This window comes from Plasmodium berghei, assembly GCF_900002375.2.
Source record: "Plasmodium berghei ANKA genome assembly, chromosome: 9".
NCBI lineage: Eukaryota > Apicomplexa > Aconoidasida > Haemosporida > Plasmodiidae > Plasmodium > Plasmodium berghei.
Window position 1 is genome coordinate 959,857 of NC_036167.2, and position 17,859 is coordinate 977,715.

The 17,859-nt window shown below is 21.6% G+C and overlaps 6 protein-coding genes across 6 annotated transcripts; 4 read left to right on the top strand and 2 right to left on the bottom strand.

Moving 5' to 3' along the window:
* Positions 1 to 142: 142 nt before the first annotated feature.
* On the bottom strand, positions 143 to 3,505 carry PBANKA_0925900 (conserved Plasmodium protein, unknown function; the record flags this gene model as incomplete). The annotated part of the gene is made up of 7 exons (XM_034564855.1): positions 143 to 214; positions 376 to 477; positions 574 to 628; positions 751 to 845; positions 1,045 to 1,192; positions 1,326 to 1,368; positions 1,492 to 3,505. 7 exons carry the CDS (start codon positions 3,503 to 3,505, stop codon positions 143 to 145), a joined length of 2,529 nt encoding a protein of 842 aa, XP_034421609.1.
* Positions 3,506 to 4,843: 1,338 nt separating this feature from the next.
* Positions 4,844 to 5,899, bottom strand: PBANKA_0926000 (conserved Plasmodium protein, unknown function; the record flags this gene model as incomplete). Its single annotated transcript, XM_034564856.1, has 1 exon — positions 4,844 to 5,899. The coding sequence occupies one exon, from the start codon at positions 5,897 to 5,899 to the stop codon at positions 4,844 to 4,846; it is 1,056 nt and encodes a 351-aa protein (XP_034421610.1).
* An 848-nt stretch (positions 5,900 to 6,747) lies between these two features.
* Positions 6,748 to 9,356, top strand: PBANKA_0926100 (JmjC domain-containing protein, putative; the record flags this gene model as incomplete). The annotated part of the gene is made up of 13 exons (XM_034564857.1): positions 6,748 to 6,773; positions 6,904 to 7,017; positions 7,153 to 7,437; positions 7,531 to 7,640; positions 7,731 to 7,787; positions 7,901 to 7,963; positions 8,059 to 8,145; positions 8,248 to 8,302; positions 8,393 to 8,520; positions 8,626 to 8,700; positions 8,789 to 8,842; positions 8,978 to 9,111; positions 9,201 to 9,356. 13 exons carry the CDS (start codon positions 6,748 to 6,750, stop codon positions 9,354 to 9,356), a joined length of 1,344 nt encoding a protein of 447 aa, XP_034421611.1.
* A 471-nt stretch (positions 9,357 to 9,827) lies between these two features.
* On the top strand, positions 9,828 to 11,789 carry PBANKA_0926200 (GPI transamidase component GPI16; the record flags this gene model as incomplete). The annotated part of the gene is made up of 3 exons (XM_034564858.1): positions 9,828 to 11,086; positions 11,386 to 11,564; positions 11,689 to 11,789. The coding sequence occupies 3 exons, from the start codon at positions 9,828 to 9,830 to the stop codon at positions 11,787 to 11,789; spliced, it is 1,539 nt and encodes a 512-aa protein (XP_034421612.1).
* A 498-nt stretch (positions 11,790 to 12,287) lies between these two features.
* On the top strand, positions 12,288 to 13,978 carry PBANKA_0926300 (conserved protein, unknown function; the record flags this gene model as incomplete). The annotated part of the gene is made up of 3 exons (XM_034564859.1): positions 12,288 to 12,417; positions 12,563 to 12,716; positions 12,826 to 13,978. The coding sequence occupies 3 exons, from the start codon at positions 12,288 to 12,290 to the stop codon at positions 13,976 to 13,978; spliced, it is 1,437 nt and encodes a 478-aa protein (XP_034421613.1).
* Positions 13,979 to 14,675: 697 nt separating this feature from the next.
* On the top strand, positions 14,676 to 16,262 carry PBANKA_0926400 (serine/threonine protein kinase, putative; the record flags this gene model as incomplete). The annotated part of the gene is made up of 1 exon (XM_034564860.1): positions 14,676 to 16,262. One exon carries the CDS (start codon positions 14,676 to 14,678, stop codon positions 16,260 to 16,262), a length of 1,587 nt encoding a protein of 528 aa, XP_034421614.1.
* Between the last annotated feature and the right edge of the window lie 1,597 nt (positions 16,263 to 17,859).

Sequence of the window (17,859 nt, forward strand, 5' to 3'; positions counted from 1 at the left end):
AAATAATCAAATATATAAGAAAAACGAAAAAAGAAGAAAAGTCAACTAAAGACAAAGATACAAACATTTAAAAGTATATATCCACTTTGTGTTTTTAAGCATATTATACTAATGTTTTAGAAATGTATTTTGCTGGTATAACTTAATTTACTTCTTCATCAAACGTCGATGTTGAATTTTTGCTAAATGATTTATGATATTTATGGGCGCCCTCCTAAAAAAGAAAATGAGCAAAATTATTATTTGAGGGTTATTTTGTTAAGGCGTCTTTATCATTTGCTGTAATTTTATTTTTTTAACTTCGTATATACGAAAACACACACTTTTAAAAAATATATATATGCATACAGTAACACAAATAAATCAAAAACATACCCTTAATTTTGCCAGCTGCAATGTAAAAATTATTTGTCTTTGAGTATCCTCAATTTTGGAATGTTTATTTACAACAGTCGTGTTCAAATAATCTTGTAATTTCTGTATTAAAAAATTTTAATAACATAAATACATGAGCATATATATAATATATACATTGAATGAAATGCGTTTTTTTATCTCGTTTCAAAGTATTACATTCAGCCTTTTGGAATTATTTTTTTTTGTTAAAAATACACTAAAATTCGGTTCCCTAAAAGGTATAAAAATATAAATATGTCTGATTATATGTCCATGAATCGAATTATTTTTTAATGTATTAATTCGTTTAGAAATGATATACTAAATATTTATTTTATAAGATATGAATATTACTTTCCATTAAAGGGAACACATATATACGACTTAATCGTATAAGAATCGCATAACTCAATAAAGCAGTAGGCGTATATGTTATCTTTCCCACACAGCTGCGAACAAAATGATATATAATGTAGAATAAATATTATGTCCATAATTTAACAAAATATAATATGACTATATATATCCACACAACCATAAAATTAATATAATAATAATGAAATGAAGTGACAGATAATATTTTCATGAAAATAAATAAAATATTGAATTTATGTAGTAATCAAAACAAATTAAAAAGAATAATTTTACATTTTTATTTTCCTGTTCATTTTTCAAATATGATTCTTCAGTTATGATTTCGAAAGATGATATCTGTTGCAGCGAAACTGATTGAATTTTTTTTAAGGCTTCCAGATGCCTTTCAACAGAAAACGTGGGAAATGTATTGGGCTGAGATCTGTATTGATAACATAAAATAAGAAAGCAAATAAATAAATGAAGGAAGAAATAAATTAGTTCAGATGTGTATATATAAACAAAATCAATGAGTTAAGGACATATATGAATGCGAAATTTAAATTGTATATTACTTGTAATGGTTCAGTTGCCACATATCCCATATCCTAAATAAGACTGAAAATTAAAAAAATAAAATAAAATGGTATACACACATTATATTAAATGATGCATATATATAGCATAAGTGATGAAATGAAAATAAATAATTTCTGAAATATATTTTGTTTTTAATTTTACTTCGTGTAAATAATTTCGAGAATAGAACAGATATGTCTAAGCTTCTATCCAAATGCCAGTTATATATTTCTGATAGTTTGTTTTTATTAGGTTTATCATTTTTTGATTTCTCATTATTACTATTAGTTTTATTGGAAGAACTAGAGGTTTCCCCTTTTTTCTCGAATTCTGTATTTTTCGTTTTTTCATTGGAGGTATTTATATTATGTAGTTTTTTTTCACCCAAAGCATTCACCCAAAAAAAAGGAAATCCATATTTAAAGTTGTGAAAATCATTTGTATCGTAAGAAAAGAAAATGAAATGATCATGATCGTTATATATATCTGATAAATATTTGTGTCCATTCATTAATCCTATAAATTCAATAGGATCAATTTTTGCTACCAAGCAGTCTACATCATATAAATGGAATATATCTATTTGTATATTAAAATATTTAAGATATGTTGAATCAGGTAAAATTGAAATATCAAAATCATCTTTTGGATAAAATTTTATTGTTATATATTTCATATGAACAAATTCTTTCTTAAATAATTCATTTTCATTAACATAATCTTCCAGCTTTCTAAGATTTTGTACAACATTATATTTCATATATGTAAAAATGTTATTGTAATTTTTGGGTTCTTTAAAGTCAAACATAAAATTAAGGGTGTTTTTATTATTTGAAATTGATATATTATTGGCATTTAATTCATTTTGTGCATTAATAAGTTTGGAATATATAGTTAACAAGTATTCTGATCCACCATTATCTAAAAAATTATATTTGTCTAGTAAACATTTAATATCATCTTTAAATAACGATAATTTGTTAGAAGATGCAACTTTTCTTTTATTTTGTTTATTAAATTCATTATTATATTCTTTACTTATTGTTATTAAGCTTTTTAATTCTTCTTTTGCATTCATGCGTTCACTAATTTCTTCCTCTATGCACTTCAAAGTATAAAGATACGAAATTTTTTGTTTTGAAAGTGTTTTGTTTTTATTTTTTGGATCTTTTAAAAAATCATTAATATGTAACAATTTTTTTTTTAAAAAAAACTTTTTTATATCCTCATAATTTTTAGCTCGGAAATTAAGTAAATTTCCAATTATTTGTTCATAGTTAGATTTTTCGACACCTTCTTCATCTAATATTAGAGAAATGAAGTTATTGTTTTCTTTTAATAAACTACAAAATTGCCTCATAGCAAATAAATACATTTCAACAAATCTATATGTCATTTTTATATTCATTATATTATTTAAAATTTTTCTCTTTTTCTCAATTTTTATTGTCTCATATGTTTTATCATCTATCTTTAAATCCTCGTTATTCGTAATACTTTCAATCATATTATTATTTTCATCAACGATTTCTTTGATCAACTTTTCATTCTCTATATAATATGTTTTTAATATTTTTAATTGATATTCACATTCTTTCCAGTACGAATTAAAATTACTCCTTATTTTTTTAATATATAATTTTAGGTTATTTTTATTATCTTTTAAAATAATATTATTGAATTCATTATATATGTCTAATTCAAACTTATTTGTATCACTATTTTCTTTAATTTTTCGTTTTTTATGACATTGTTTCCCTTCATCATCGTCTTCTTTGTGTTCATTATAAAATATCCTTTTATTATTCGTTTTTATATTATCATTTTCATCCCTTTTAATTAATTCTCCTTTTTTTGATTTATTTTCATCGTCATTTGTATCTTTGCTTGTTTCAGATAAAATGCTGGCTGCATCATTAATTTTATTCGATCCATTCTTATGGGTATCTTTTTCTTCTTTAAAATTATAACTCTTCTTTTTTTTCTTTCTCTTGATAGAAACATTAGAACCATTTTCATTAAATTCCTCGATACCATTTTTTTTTGAATTTATGACATTATTACCATTTGTGTTTTCATTTGTCCCCTCATTAGACGGTAGTTTTTCTTCCCCTTTTTGAATGGGTTTGATATACTTAGATCCAAAGGATTTCTTTAAATTTCTTATGTTTTCCATTTTTTACAAAAAATGTATCAAAACATATATATATATAAATCTGTAAGTAAATAAATATAGGTATACAATTATTCATCAACCTATTTATTTGTATATATTATTTAACATATCACATTATTATATGTAATAAATTTATTCATATATATACTATAGTTAAATAATATAATGATCTTTAGGGTCTAGTATGTATGGATATATTACCACATTTGCATAAATTATTATTGCTCTATATATTTCCTTTTATTTTATAAGAAATGTCGTTAAATAGTAAATTATAAAAAGAATGAAGCATACACATTATGTTAACATCACCATTGTATTTTGTGTATATGTAAATATATATATATACACATAATTATTATATATTAGCTGTATTTTAACTCCTTTGTTTCATTTTTTCTGGAAAATATATATATTTTATGTGAACATTTAAATAGTAAAACCATGAAAAAGAAATGTTACGTTAAAATCGCTAAAATATTTACTGTGGTTTTAATATTTCATTGTAAATAATATAATTTACATAATTACGTATATATTTTTTATGTTATGTTTCAAACAATTATATATGAATTAATCTTGTATGAATGTATTTTGAAAATTAGCTAGCGAAATGGTAATATATAATATATTCATAACGTACATATATATAATTTTAAAAATTGTTGGAAAAAAATAGCTTACAAAAATAATAATTCCCACATTTATATAAAATAATTCGTTTATGTACAATGAAGCATTAAATAAAGATATATTCATTATATTGATCTATTTCTAAAGTATATATGAATGTATGTAAACATTTATGCATATTAAACCTTTTAAATATTATTAGCGATAATACGTTATAAATGAAAAATTGTATTAATAAAAAAATATAATAATGATATAAGCATTGGCTAGTAATTTCCAGTATAGCATTTTTATTTATTTTGACAAGCAATGAAGTATTAAAAATTTATATGCATGTTCATATTTTTTAAGCTAATGACAATTGTATACAATATCAAGTTAAAGAAGTATTTTCAGATATCATATATATGGATGGAAACAAAATATGAAAACATTTAAATTGTATATTAACGGGTGTTATATATTAATAAAAATAATAATAAATATAATAGCGCGAATATAAATATACTATGAAAATTTTTTTTTTATATCTACAACGTATGTAATTAAATGTGTGAGGATGAACTGATTAGAATTAAATAAAGAATAACGAAAATATAGATAAAAAAAATGAATCTTGTGTTCGTTTATTGTTACAGTTGTAACAACATATATAATATATCCTTTTACATATTTCTCAACAAAAAAAAATAGTGCATTAAATTATTAGTCATTCCGTGAGAAAAGCATGGTTATTTGATAATATAAATAGAAATAAGTTTTATAAAAATAAAACGACATATTGTTTTCTAATTTCATATACGCATATTTTGTCATTTGATTATAATTTTGGCAACAAAATGGATAAAATTTTTTCATTATAATATTTTTCTCATTCTTTTTTATAGCTTCAGAAATTAAGACATGGCAAATATCTATTGTTGAATTATATATTTTTGTATTCCTATGATTATTGTCTATATATATATTTAAAAAAGTTTCTGGATATGCATTGTTTCCAAGAAGTTTGTAAACATATATATAATTTTTAATATTTATTTGCATAAATGAATAAAAATCATTTAGACAATTCTTATTGACATTAAAAAAATTTAAAAAGGACGGCAAATTAGATATATCATTGCATTCCTGAGTTAAAGGCATTTTTTCTAACGATTCTATATGTTCGAAATTTTCATTTTTTATGTTAATATTATTATTAATGAATAAGTTATTTATAACTACATAATTTTCGCGTTCTTTATCCCTTAAAAACAAGTCAAGTTTATCCATTTCCTTTTCATAATTAATACAACACACAACAACAGATACTTTATCATTATTAATAATACATGAAGCTAATAAAACCTCATCATTTTCATCGTTTATTTCTATTGTATTTTGAATGAAGTTTAATATACAGTTATCTTCACTTGCTAATATAACTTTTCCATTTCGTAAATTTAAAAAATTAAACAAATTTGCCATAAATGCGTTAAAATTTGAAACATCTTCATACTCTTTATTATAAGATTTATATATTGGAATTATTCCAACGATATATTTTTGAGTGGAAAAATTTGCAACATAATATTTACCAAAACTATTTGTTATATCGCATATTATATGAATTGTGGATTTCGATACTGAATTGGTAGAGCCACAATATTTTTTTGATGTTATATTGCTTCTCTCATTTTTATTTTTATAAAATGAAGCACATATTTTTAATAACAATACAGAAATTATCCCTATATAAATGTATTCAAATGTTCCAGACATTATTTCTTATATATATATTTCCCCCTTTTTTAAATGAATTTTTGCGTTTTTTGTGTTTATTGGGTATTTCGTGTATATAGTATTAATTTCATATGTAGACGGACACATATACGAAAAATAACAAATAGAACAATATACCTAATTTTTAATTATAGCATTATTAAAAAAATAAAAAAAAGTAGCAGTATATAATAAGGTTATAAATTCTCCATAAAAACGGAAAAAAACATTTAAAAAAATTCCATATAAAATAACTTCCACATATGTATATATATATATTTATATGTTTTATTCATGTATATTTTGTTTATCATCAAAATGAAGTATAAATGGTAAATCAAAATTATTTTTTGTTTTAAGTGATAAATGCTTTTTTTGAAATAATGCTTTACCTCTATAAAAAATGTTTGTTCGAAATGCAATTATTACGCTTCATATATTATTAAACCTTAGTTATTGAAATAACTTTTCTTGCATTTTTTTATTATTATAAGCTAAATAAAATAACTTTTGCTCACCCTTACAAATTACATAATAAACAAAATAAAACAAAAGTATATACGAAATATAGTAATTATATGATTTTCAACAACATTTTTGTTACATATTTTTATAATTTAGTTGTTATATAAAACAACCTTTTTTGTATATAAAAGAATCCTAATATTGATTGTCAAGTTTATTATATACAAAAAATACTAATTTATAGTATATATACTAAACTTGCAAAATTATTTGTATGATCATATAATGCATTAAACAATTGCCATTTACTATAAAATAATAATGAACTATTTTGCGGTGCCTTTTTAAAAATATAAAATTATAATTTTAAGTAATTTTACAAAATGGCGATAAAAGACCAATACATCGGGTATGAAATTATGTTACAACACCAGAATTTTGAAAAAATGGAGACGTGTATATTTATATATTGTATGCGTATAATTTGTTTGCCTTATCACTTAAAATAAAATCATTGATGTTATTTTTATAATATGCAGATTTTGTTTCCATAAAAATAGAATAAATCACATTGATAAAATTGACCAAAATATAACAGCAGAACAATTTTATTTGAATTATATATTAAAAAGAAAACCATGTTTATTAAAAAGGTGTGTATAATTCATTTGTTGTTTATTTATATTATTATAGTTTCTATTAATATATATTGATTGTGTTGTTAAGATATATGTTTTAAATAAATTATTCTTTGATTTAAGTATGTTTTTTCCTTAATATTTTTTTAGTGAGCATGTAATTAAAAATAAATTGAACATAGATATTAACTTCATGAGGAATAGTATAGAAAATGTAAATGTTCAATTAGAACAAAAAACATCAAATTCTTTTGGAACAGGGGAAAAAATCGAAATGAAATTTCATGATTTCTTATCATTATTAGAAGAAGGAAATACTAATTATTATTTAAATACCCAATATATAAAAGAAAATACATATCATCCATCTGATTTATGTAACTCGATTACTCACCAAATGATAAATTATTTACCAAAGGAATTAGAGATAATGGGGTAGCTAAATTTTAATTCATCCAAATTTCTCATATTTTTCTTTATATTTCGGTCATCCTTGTCTTTTTCCTTTTTTTTATATTAATTTTTTAGTAACTTGGAATTATATCAGTATAATATTTGGCTAGGAAATAACGATGATAAAAATTTAAAAACATTTTTGCATCATGATTATCATGATAATATATATGTTTTACTAGAAGGTTATACTTTTTTTCAATATATATAAATTTTTATTCATTAAATAGCTACAACATTTTATTTTGTAAATTTTCTATGTATAATTATTTTAGGGGAAAAAATATTTAGGATATATAGCCCACACTTTGCTCATTTATTAAAAACAAATGGTATTATTATTTTTTTATTTTTATGTACAATAAAATTATATATTCTATGATAATTCGTAGGAAGCCCTACAGTATAAATTATTCAGTTCTTATATGTATTTTTTTGTCGATAGGAAATATTTCCCGTATTCATAATAATGGTTTAATTGCATACTCGCCATTTGTTAGAAGTGATGGTAAACACCAAAAATATATAAATTCAAACTATATATAAAGTAAATATTAAAATATATATAATATGAAGATATACTCATTTTACGTATTATTTCAGGATCAAATTACTTAGATGTATACAAAAAAAAAGTGGACAATATATATCACGATATTAATTTAATGGAAATGTATTTAAATAGAAAAGGTAACAAATAATAATAATATTTTATATAACTCTCTATTATCATATACCATTTATATTTCTATAAGTTAGGCATATATATATTTTTTTACATAACACCTTTAGACAAGCTTCTGGACGACGGAACAATTGAAAATTCTATAAATAAAGCAGAGAATAAGTAATTCAGATAAATACACACATATATATATTTAAGAAAATGGATTAACAACATTATATGCATAATGTTTTTTTTTATTTATTTATACAGATTAAATACTTTAGAAGATAGTATTTTAAGCTACAGAATTCGTAAATCAAAATTCCGACATAAAGAAAACGCTAGAAGCGATATACCAAACCATTTTTGCCTTATTAATACATCGGACAGAACATCTGGTTATTATATATTTTATTTTTGTATTTATTCATATTTGATTTTATATTAAACCAACAAGCAATAATACACATTTTTTTAATGCTTTTGCTTTCTTAAATTTTTAGAAGATTGTATCTTTGATGATAACACCGAAGTAGAAAATAAATATATTGAGATATGCATAAATAAAGGAGATATACGTAAGATAAAATATGAATGTGCATTATTCATATGTGATATTTCATATAATAATAAATAATGGATCATGTTTTTTAATTTTTTTAACAGTATATTTGCCATGTGGATGGTTTCACGAAGTTAAATCCTTTTCAAATGAGAAATGTAACACAATTTCCAAGTCTACATAAAAATATTATATATTAATACACATATTTTTATATATTCTATAAATGTATTCACCTTTAATTTATAGTGCAATATATAATACAATAATAAATTTTGTTCATATTTTTTTAGACCATTTAGCATTTAATTATTGGTATTATCCACCTTACATAAAAATGACAAATTCGGTAGAAATGCAAAACAGATTTCTCTATCCTTATATAGATAGGCATTTAACTGAACGAAATAAAATTTTATATAAAAAGGTATAAATATTACAAGTAAAAATTACGTTTTGATCTGCTTTTATTATTTTATTGCAATATAGAAATTATAAATTTTTTTTCAATATCAGATTGGGATCATTAAAAAAGAAAAAAAAAAGGATATCATAAATATTTTATCGTATTACAGTAATATGATTATAAAAAAAAAGAAACGGTCAAAAAGGGCAAATATAAACAGATTTACATATCGAAGAAGGTTAAGGGTCTTTAATTCTTCTTTTTAAAACACAAATATGCATAATTGTTATCTGTTTTTTTCATATTTTAAAAAATTATATTAAAAATAAATGGAAAAACGTGCTTCTTATATGGATCAACGATATTTTTAATTTTTGTTTCACCTTCCATTTTTTTAATATGTTTATTATAAATAATTTGTAATAATGTAAAAGTGTGTTAAATATTAAGAATAATTACATAGCCTTAAAAAAAACTTACATTTTGCATATTATATTTTTATTTATTTATTTATTTTATTGTATTTATTATCATTTTTAACTGATGAAACATATAATTAAAATTACTAAGAAACCATAATATTTTTAAGTGAAACACCGAAAATAATAATATAAATATATATAAAGCCACAATTAGGTTAATGTAACGTAATATAAATAACAAAATAGATATGCAATAATAACTATAATTAGATAGTATAAAAGGGGAATATTTTTTTGGGATAATTTAAAATTCAAATGAAAGGTGTAAAATATTTTTTTTTAATAATAATATGTGTGATATATTTAGCAAAATCATATACCATAGATGAAAGTGCCAATGTACTACCTCTCGATAATAATTTAGTACATGTTAAACTAAAATTGAATGTTAATGGAAAAGCTTATAAAGATAATTTTCTTCCAATAAATGTATTAAAAGTATTGAATTATGTGAAGTCTCTTAAAATAAATATAAAAAGGGGGGTTTACAGAAATTATTACAACAACAGATATTTGGACAAATATCCATATGGTTTTACTTTTGAAGTTGAACTAAAAAAGGCAGACAATGATAATAACAATAAAAAAACGGAAAATAGCGAATTTTCAAAACCCGAAATATTTATTTTACATCAATTATTAAACGAAATATGGTCTATTACTGGTGTATCGACTAATCTTTTGAAAATAAAGGATATGATAAAAGTTCATAATAAAATTTTTGCATTTCTACCTGATGAAAGTATATGTACTGAATATTTTTCATTTATTAAGAAGTTATATCCATGTAAAGATTTTGGAGGGTTATTCAATGCAATAAATTCAACATATTTAATATCTAAACTTTCTACCAATATAGGATTTGAATTAAATGATAATGATGAAAATTTTCTATTATTATACATTGATTATATTACACACCATGATCAAAAAAAAGATGTTAGAATTATAGATTTAATAGATTCAAAATATAGTTTAAATGATTGCCCGTTGATAGATAGAAATACACTTGTTGTCCAAAAACAGGATGATGGTTTTATTTCAACAATTTTCAAAACCCATGGTGCAATAAATTTGTTTTATGAAAATATAAATTTATATAATATTTTGCAAAATCCACAACAAAATATATTAGAAGAATATATAAATGTTGATATAATTAGAGAAGAAGCTAATAGTATGATAACTGCTGATATAAAAAAAAAACAAAGCTCATTATTATATATATTTCAAAATTTGAATACAAATAAAAATAGTGATTTTCTATTCGTTGATAAATTACCTTATCATTTAACACCTTTATTACACACAATAATGATTCAGGGGAATGCCCCTAATGATTATGACAGATCAAAGGGAAAATGTAATTTTATTTATTTTGGTGAAACCGCACTTAAAAAATTTAACATTAAATTTAGCAACTTTGATAATATTGAAAATATACCAAAAAGTGGGAGCTTTTATTACATTCATTTTGAACACAATTTACCATCATTGTGTAAAATAACAATAAGGTAATTATTTCATCTTCGTTTTTATATTTTTTAATACATTTTTATTACAAAACTTATTTGAGCATACAATGAATTGTTTTGTCTCCTTAACGCTACAAATATGCGCTTAGATTATGTATATATACCTTCCTTACAAAATAAATTTGTACGTAACATATATAAATGATATTGTGGAAACTTTGTAATAAAATTGTTTCCTCGAATTTTTTTTACATGCTCATTATGTACTTAAAACATATATAATTTTTTTAAATAAAATACGCATATATTTGTTTTCCTATATACAATTATTTATACAGATTTGAAGTAGTTAAAATCCGTATTAGGTCATTCGAATTCGAGTTTGACATAGATAGAGGTATTCTATTAGGTAGTGGAGTATTTGTGCAAAAACGAAATCATAGTTTACATGAAAATAATGATTTCATGTATAAATATACTCCATCAATTCTTATAGATATAGTTTTGCCAGATACAAGTACGTTTAATTAAGGAAATAAAAAAACACAGATAAAACGGCATACTGTAATTCTTCTAAATATAGGCATGTTTGTTATTTTTAAACACAATCACATAATATATTTACATTTATTCACATTTAGGTATGCCCTTTAACGTTATGGCAATCGCAACATGTGTTATTATGTTATTTTTTGGATTCATATTTAAGCTTACTGCAAAAGAAGAAACAAGATATATTTGATTTATTTTTTTCTTATATATGCTCGACATTTTAATAATTAAAAATAATGAATAAATTAAAAAAAATATTGCATAATCATTATATTTTGATTTTAATGTTTTACATTTATTTTTACGTTATTTTGTAACTTAATTATACCTTTATATGTATAATTATATAATTGTATTATGCAATATTTTATTTTTATTCTTAAAATGTTTTACAATTTTTTCCTTTTTTTTAATTTAATATTAAGGAATTGTAATTTTTTTGTATTTTTACATGAATAAAGTTTTTTTATAAAAGCTAAAATTGAAAAAATATATAATTTCACCCTTAATCATTTTATTAATATATATATATATACACATTCTCCTAGTGTTTTAAAAATATTTCAATATGAGTTTTTAATTATATATTTTGAGACAATAAGATATTTACTTGGAATATGCACACGTTAACACATTTTGTTTTCGTATTCAAATGGGAAAATAACATGCATAACATATTGTTAGGACAATGATGTTCTCATTAATTATAAAAAGATATTCTAAAATTTTAAATTGGAAGCATGATACATATTATGCAAGTTTGATGACCAAATATGTATATTTTGATGACTTTATGAGATTTTGTAATGACAATAAAGGTATTAATAAATATGCGCAATTTTATATAATTCGTTGTTCTATATAAATTAATCATAACGATAAGAAAAATATTTTAGTATATCATTCATCTATTTTATGATACAAATATTATAATAATTTATTTTACTTTTTTAAATAATTCAGAAAATTTCAGTAAAAGGGACATTATAGCATCATTAACATATGTTCATCATATGAAAAAGGTAGATTTACTTTCTCCTTCTTTTAACGCTTACAATGATTTCATATTCAGCAACATAAACATATTTCGATCAAACATAAGCACATTAATTCATAGGTGAATTTTCAAAAACTGTATTGAAAATAATATATATGTATTGTGTTTATAAACTTCATTTCATGTCTAATAATTGCCTTTTTTATTTAATTTTTCCTCTTATATATAGATATGCTATTTTGGGACATACAAAATCACTTTTATTTATTTATGAAAATGTATTAAAAAACAACATTTTAAATTATGATAATAAATCAATTAGCTTAATTGCTTGGAGTTATGCAAAAAATAATTTTTATCTATCGGAACTTTTTATAGAAATAAATAAAATATTGCGAGGGTGTATCAAAACAATGACACTTCATGAGTTATCATTAATAGCGTGGGCTTATTCTAAGATAAACAGGTTGCCACCTTTAGAAATGATATGCTTAAAAAATAGAATATATCAATTAGTAAACTCTTTAGATGAAGAATTAGATAATTCTGAAAAAAAATTTGAAACAAAAAACAATAATATATATGATATAACAATGAATATAAAGGAAAAGGCTAATGAATGTGACACCAAAAATATTCTTAATGAATTACAAAATAAAGAAAATTGTACTTATAATATTAGTGAAGAACTTAATGAAAGTAAAGAATCGAATTCACAAAATCACATTTTAGAAAATACCGATAAAAATACAAATGATAATAAAATAGATATATATGGATGCAGAAAAAATTTAACTCAAGACATTTGCATGATTATGAAATCGTATGCAATTTTAAATAAGTCAGATTCCTTTTTTTTTTTATTCTTGTTCAATTTTATTATAAAAAATATAAAAAATAACAAAATGACAGTGACAGCTCAAGGAATAATAAGTATTTGGGTATCCTTAAGAGAATATGAAATAAAAAATAAAAAAATAATAGATTGTGCATTAGAACTGTCACGGTTTTTAAGACTTGACCACACTGTAAATAGTTCTATGATGCATGAAATTGTTACTAGTATACATAAATTAAAAATAAAAGATAGGAGAATTTTATACCATTTGTTTGTTCATTTAAAAAAAAAGTGTATTAATATGCATGTTCAGCATTTATATGATGTTATAATAAGCTTACATGACATGAAAATTAATGACGATGATTTATGGAAACAATTTGGGGTAGCAATACAAAAAAAAGCAATTGACTTAGAACTAACACAAATAAAGAAATTACAAAATATTTTTATTACCAATGGAAAAAAAAACGATAGAATTTTAGGAGTTCTTGATGCATTTATCCAAATAAAAGAAGACATTAATTCATATGGCCCAATTTAATAAAAATAATGACGTAATAAATGTTCCGCATGCACATTTAGAGAAACTATGGAATATAGGCTTTTAGGTTATTTAAATCCTTTTAAAATAACACAATATATATATCCTTCTTAAGCTTGTTTATGTTAAACATGTTTAAATGCAAATTTTTATAGTGATTCCAAAATAAATCATAAAATATATAATTAATTTAAATATAATTTATTTAGCTCATATTTTTTTAATTGTTATTATTTTCATATCTTATAAATTACATTATTTATGTTATATTTGTTTATTATTATCATAGCTGATACTTTTATTTTTTTTAATTATTATTTTTGTGTTTTAATTTGTTTATATTAATTTGACAAGTGTAAAGTCGTTTTATAATATAAGCCTTTTTAATAATAAAATACGTAACTTTTTTTTTACAAGTTTTAGTATATAAAAATAATATTTTAAGTTTTTTAGGCCCAAATTTAAGAATACCTAAGTGTAAATTGTTTTTTATTTATATTATTTGGCACATAAACTTATGCTATATCTGTTACATTTTTATTAAAGTTCTATTTATAACACAATAAATTTTAAAAATATTGTATTTTTTTTTAATAAGACAAATATTAAACAATTTAAAAATAATAATTAGGTTATTAAGTATATAGATAAAAAATAACAATTCATATTATATACAATACAGCGGGAATATGAAAAAATGAAGAGGGGCTTTTTACTGAATAAAGATGTGTATGATATTGATGAAAAAGTAACAAAATGTAAAGAGGTTAATCCCAATGGAAAATACTGTAAAGATGATTTTGAAATATATATGCACATTGGAAGTGGAAACTTTAGTGATGTTTTCATGGTGAAATTGAAAAATGACCCATCAAAGATATATTCTCTTAAAATATTCAGCAAAGAAAAGGTTAATAGAATGAATAAGGTAAATTCTGTATTAACGGAAAAAAAGGTCATGATAAAATTGAATACTCCAGGGCATTTAAATGTTATTAAGTTAATTAGCACATTTAAAGATAAAGAAAATGTATATTTATTATATGAATATGCTGATTATGAATTATGGGAATTTTTAAAAACTCGAAGTATTGGTGTTTCTGAAAATATAACATTTAATATAATACTTCAAATGGTTCATGCATTAGCATATATACACGACAAAGATGTAATTCATAGAGATGTAAAATGTGAAAATTTTCTTATAAACAAAGATGGAACAATAAAATTAATTGATTTTGGTACATCTAAAGATTTAGATCACATTCCCATGGAAAACAATAAAAATGAATGCACAATAAAAGATGAGCTAAGTAAATTTTCATTAAAAAAAAAAAACAATAACATAAATAAAAACTTGAAAAATGAATCAGAAGAAAATACTAGTATGCTAAGGGATGATGAATCTAATAATTATGTATTAGATAATGATAGTAATGAAGAGCTAGATAAAATATCAAATAATGATATTTCAAAAAATTGTAGACTTAAAGAACCTCAATATAATGAAAGCTTTAAATATGATGATAAAAATACTATAAAATGTAATAACGATAATTTAAATAATTTGGACGATACCATACATTTAATAAACATAAATAAGCGCAATTACAGAAGAAAAAAAACATTTGATAACTATGTTGGAACTGCAAACTTTATGCCACCAGAAGCCTTAATCAATAAATGTAGCGGAAAAGTTCGTGATTTTTGGAGCCTTGGGTGTACCATCTATCAATTAGTAACATGCACAATTCCATTTGATGGTTCAACAGAATGGTTCATATATAATAAAATAAAAAAGAGAGAAATAAATTATCCACCTATAATACCATTGGATCTAGTTGATTTAATAGAAAAATTAATAGTTATTAATCCTGAATGCAGATTAGGATTTAAAAATGGTTGTGAAGATATTTTACAGCATCCATATTTTCAAAAACGTATCAATAATTTGCTTAATTTTAAGTTACCAAAATTTTCAGAGGCAGAAAAAATGTATACATATGCAATAAATAAGTATCATAAGTATATAAGTGAAAAAAGGGAATTAAGGCAAAATGATAATTCAAACGAAGAAAACAATAAAAAAATTGCAGAGATGCAAGAAAATTTATTAAATCAAATTAAAATTTATACAATGTCTGATAACGGAGAAAATGAGTCATTAATTTTAAAAAATAAAATACACAAAACAATTCACTTTTTTCTTGAAGAATTTCATAAACAGGAAAAAAGCGAAATAGAAGAAGCAGATAAATGGCTAAAGCGATATGCCAATTTATAGTATGTATTCGAATATTTATATATTTTTGTTTTATTTTCTACATTGACATTTTTAGGTTTTAATTTTTACTATATTTTTTTCTAAACAATAAAATTTTTAAGTATATATAATTTTTTATATTATAGTTTTAAGGTTTCATTTAAATATAGGACATTTGGTAACAATAGAATACCCTGTTATTTTAATTTTATACTATTAATTTTTTTCAAAAGTTATAATTCCACAAAATATTAAGTGCATATATTGAGTGAATTTTTTATAAGTTATTTTTTTGTAAAATAAACTAATTTTATTGTTAAACAGTTTAATATGAAAAAAAGTGTTTAAAATGCATATATGAAACTTAATATTTCCATATTTTTTTAGCTTTATAATCTATATGAAAAAAAACATATTGCTGCTAAAGACAAAGCACATTAACATAAATATGTTACTTTGGGGTCTTCGATTAGAATATATGATTATGATAATGGAAATATAGATAACTGTAACAACTATATAAATTTACAAATGAGAATAATAATTATAAGTAATTATATTAGATACATTGAATGTCTAAGTTTCTATAGGAATATAGTTCTGTTTGTTTATAAAGTAAAATACATTTCTTTTATCTCTAATATATGCAAATGTAAAGTAAATAATAAAACTATTATGAAATTCTAAACAGTTAAGTGCTACAAAAAATAAAAAAAATTGTTATGTAAATTTGTATTTACGTTTTATATATGGCTTTTTCGCTTTATCTATAATGCGTTAAGTTTTTTCTATGTTAATAATCATAGTATTGAAAAAATGTATATCTGACAATAAAAATACTTGATATATTGTTTAAAGTGAAAATGCGTTAACATTGAATTTCACAAATGTTCATCACTTGAACGAACGGTTGTGTATTTGTTTATATAATTATGTGTATATTTTTTACATAAAAGTTATAATTTGTTAATTGGAGATTATAATATTCTTTTAGTAGCATAACGATGGTTGTAATATCAATGTATCATTAAAATTTCATAATAAATATATATACAAGTTATAAAACATCAATTTATAAATTAGTTGGATATTTTATTTTAAAAATGCCCTATTTTCATAAATTCATGAATATGTGTTTTCTCTTATTTTTGTAATATAATTATAATCGATTATTTAATATTAAAAAGAAATATAGAAAATATATAAATGAAATATTATGTTATCTATATGTTAATATAACTTGAAACATTTTAATAATGAGAACACAATAATAAATAAAAATATTTAATAAGATTGAATATTTACTAATATTGGCATCATCTCAAAATATTATTCTATGATGTATCTTATAAATGTAAAATAAACATAAGAAAAATGTTATAATAATGAGAATGAAATATATTTTAATAATTTTTCTACAATATTTCAATAAAACATGCATTTGATGGCTCAATGTCACTAAACATTAATCCATTTACGATGAAAAACTAAACAATCTTAGTTTCTAGTAAGATGCTATTACAGAGTATTGCTATTTAAATAATTTAACGTTTCCAAATGATTATTTAAAGGGTAATTATATTAATCAATTATTATATATAAGAAATTATGGAAATAG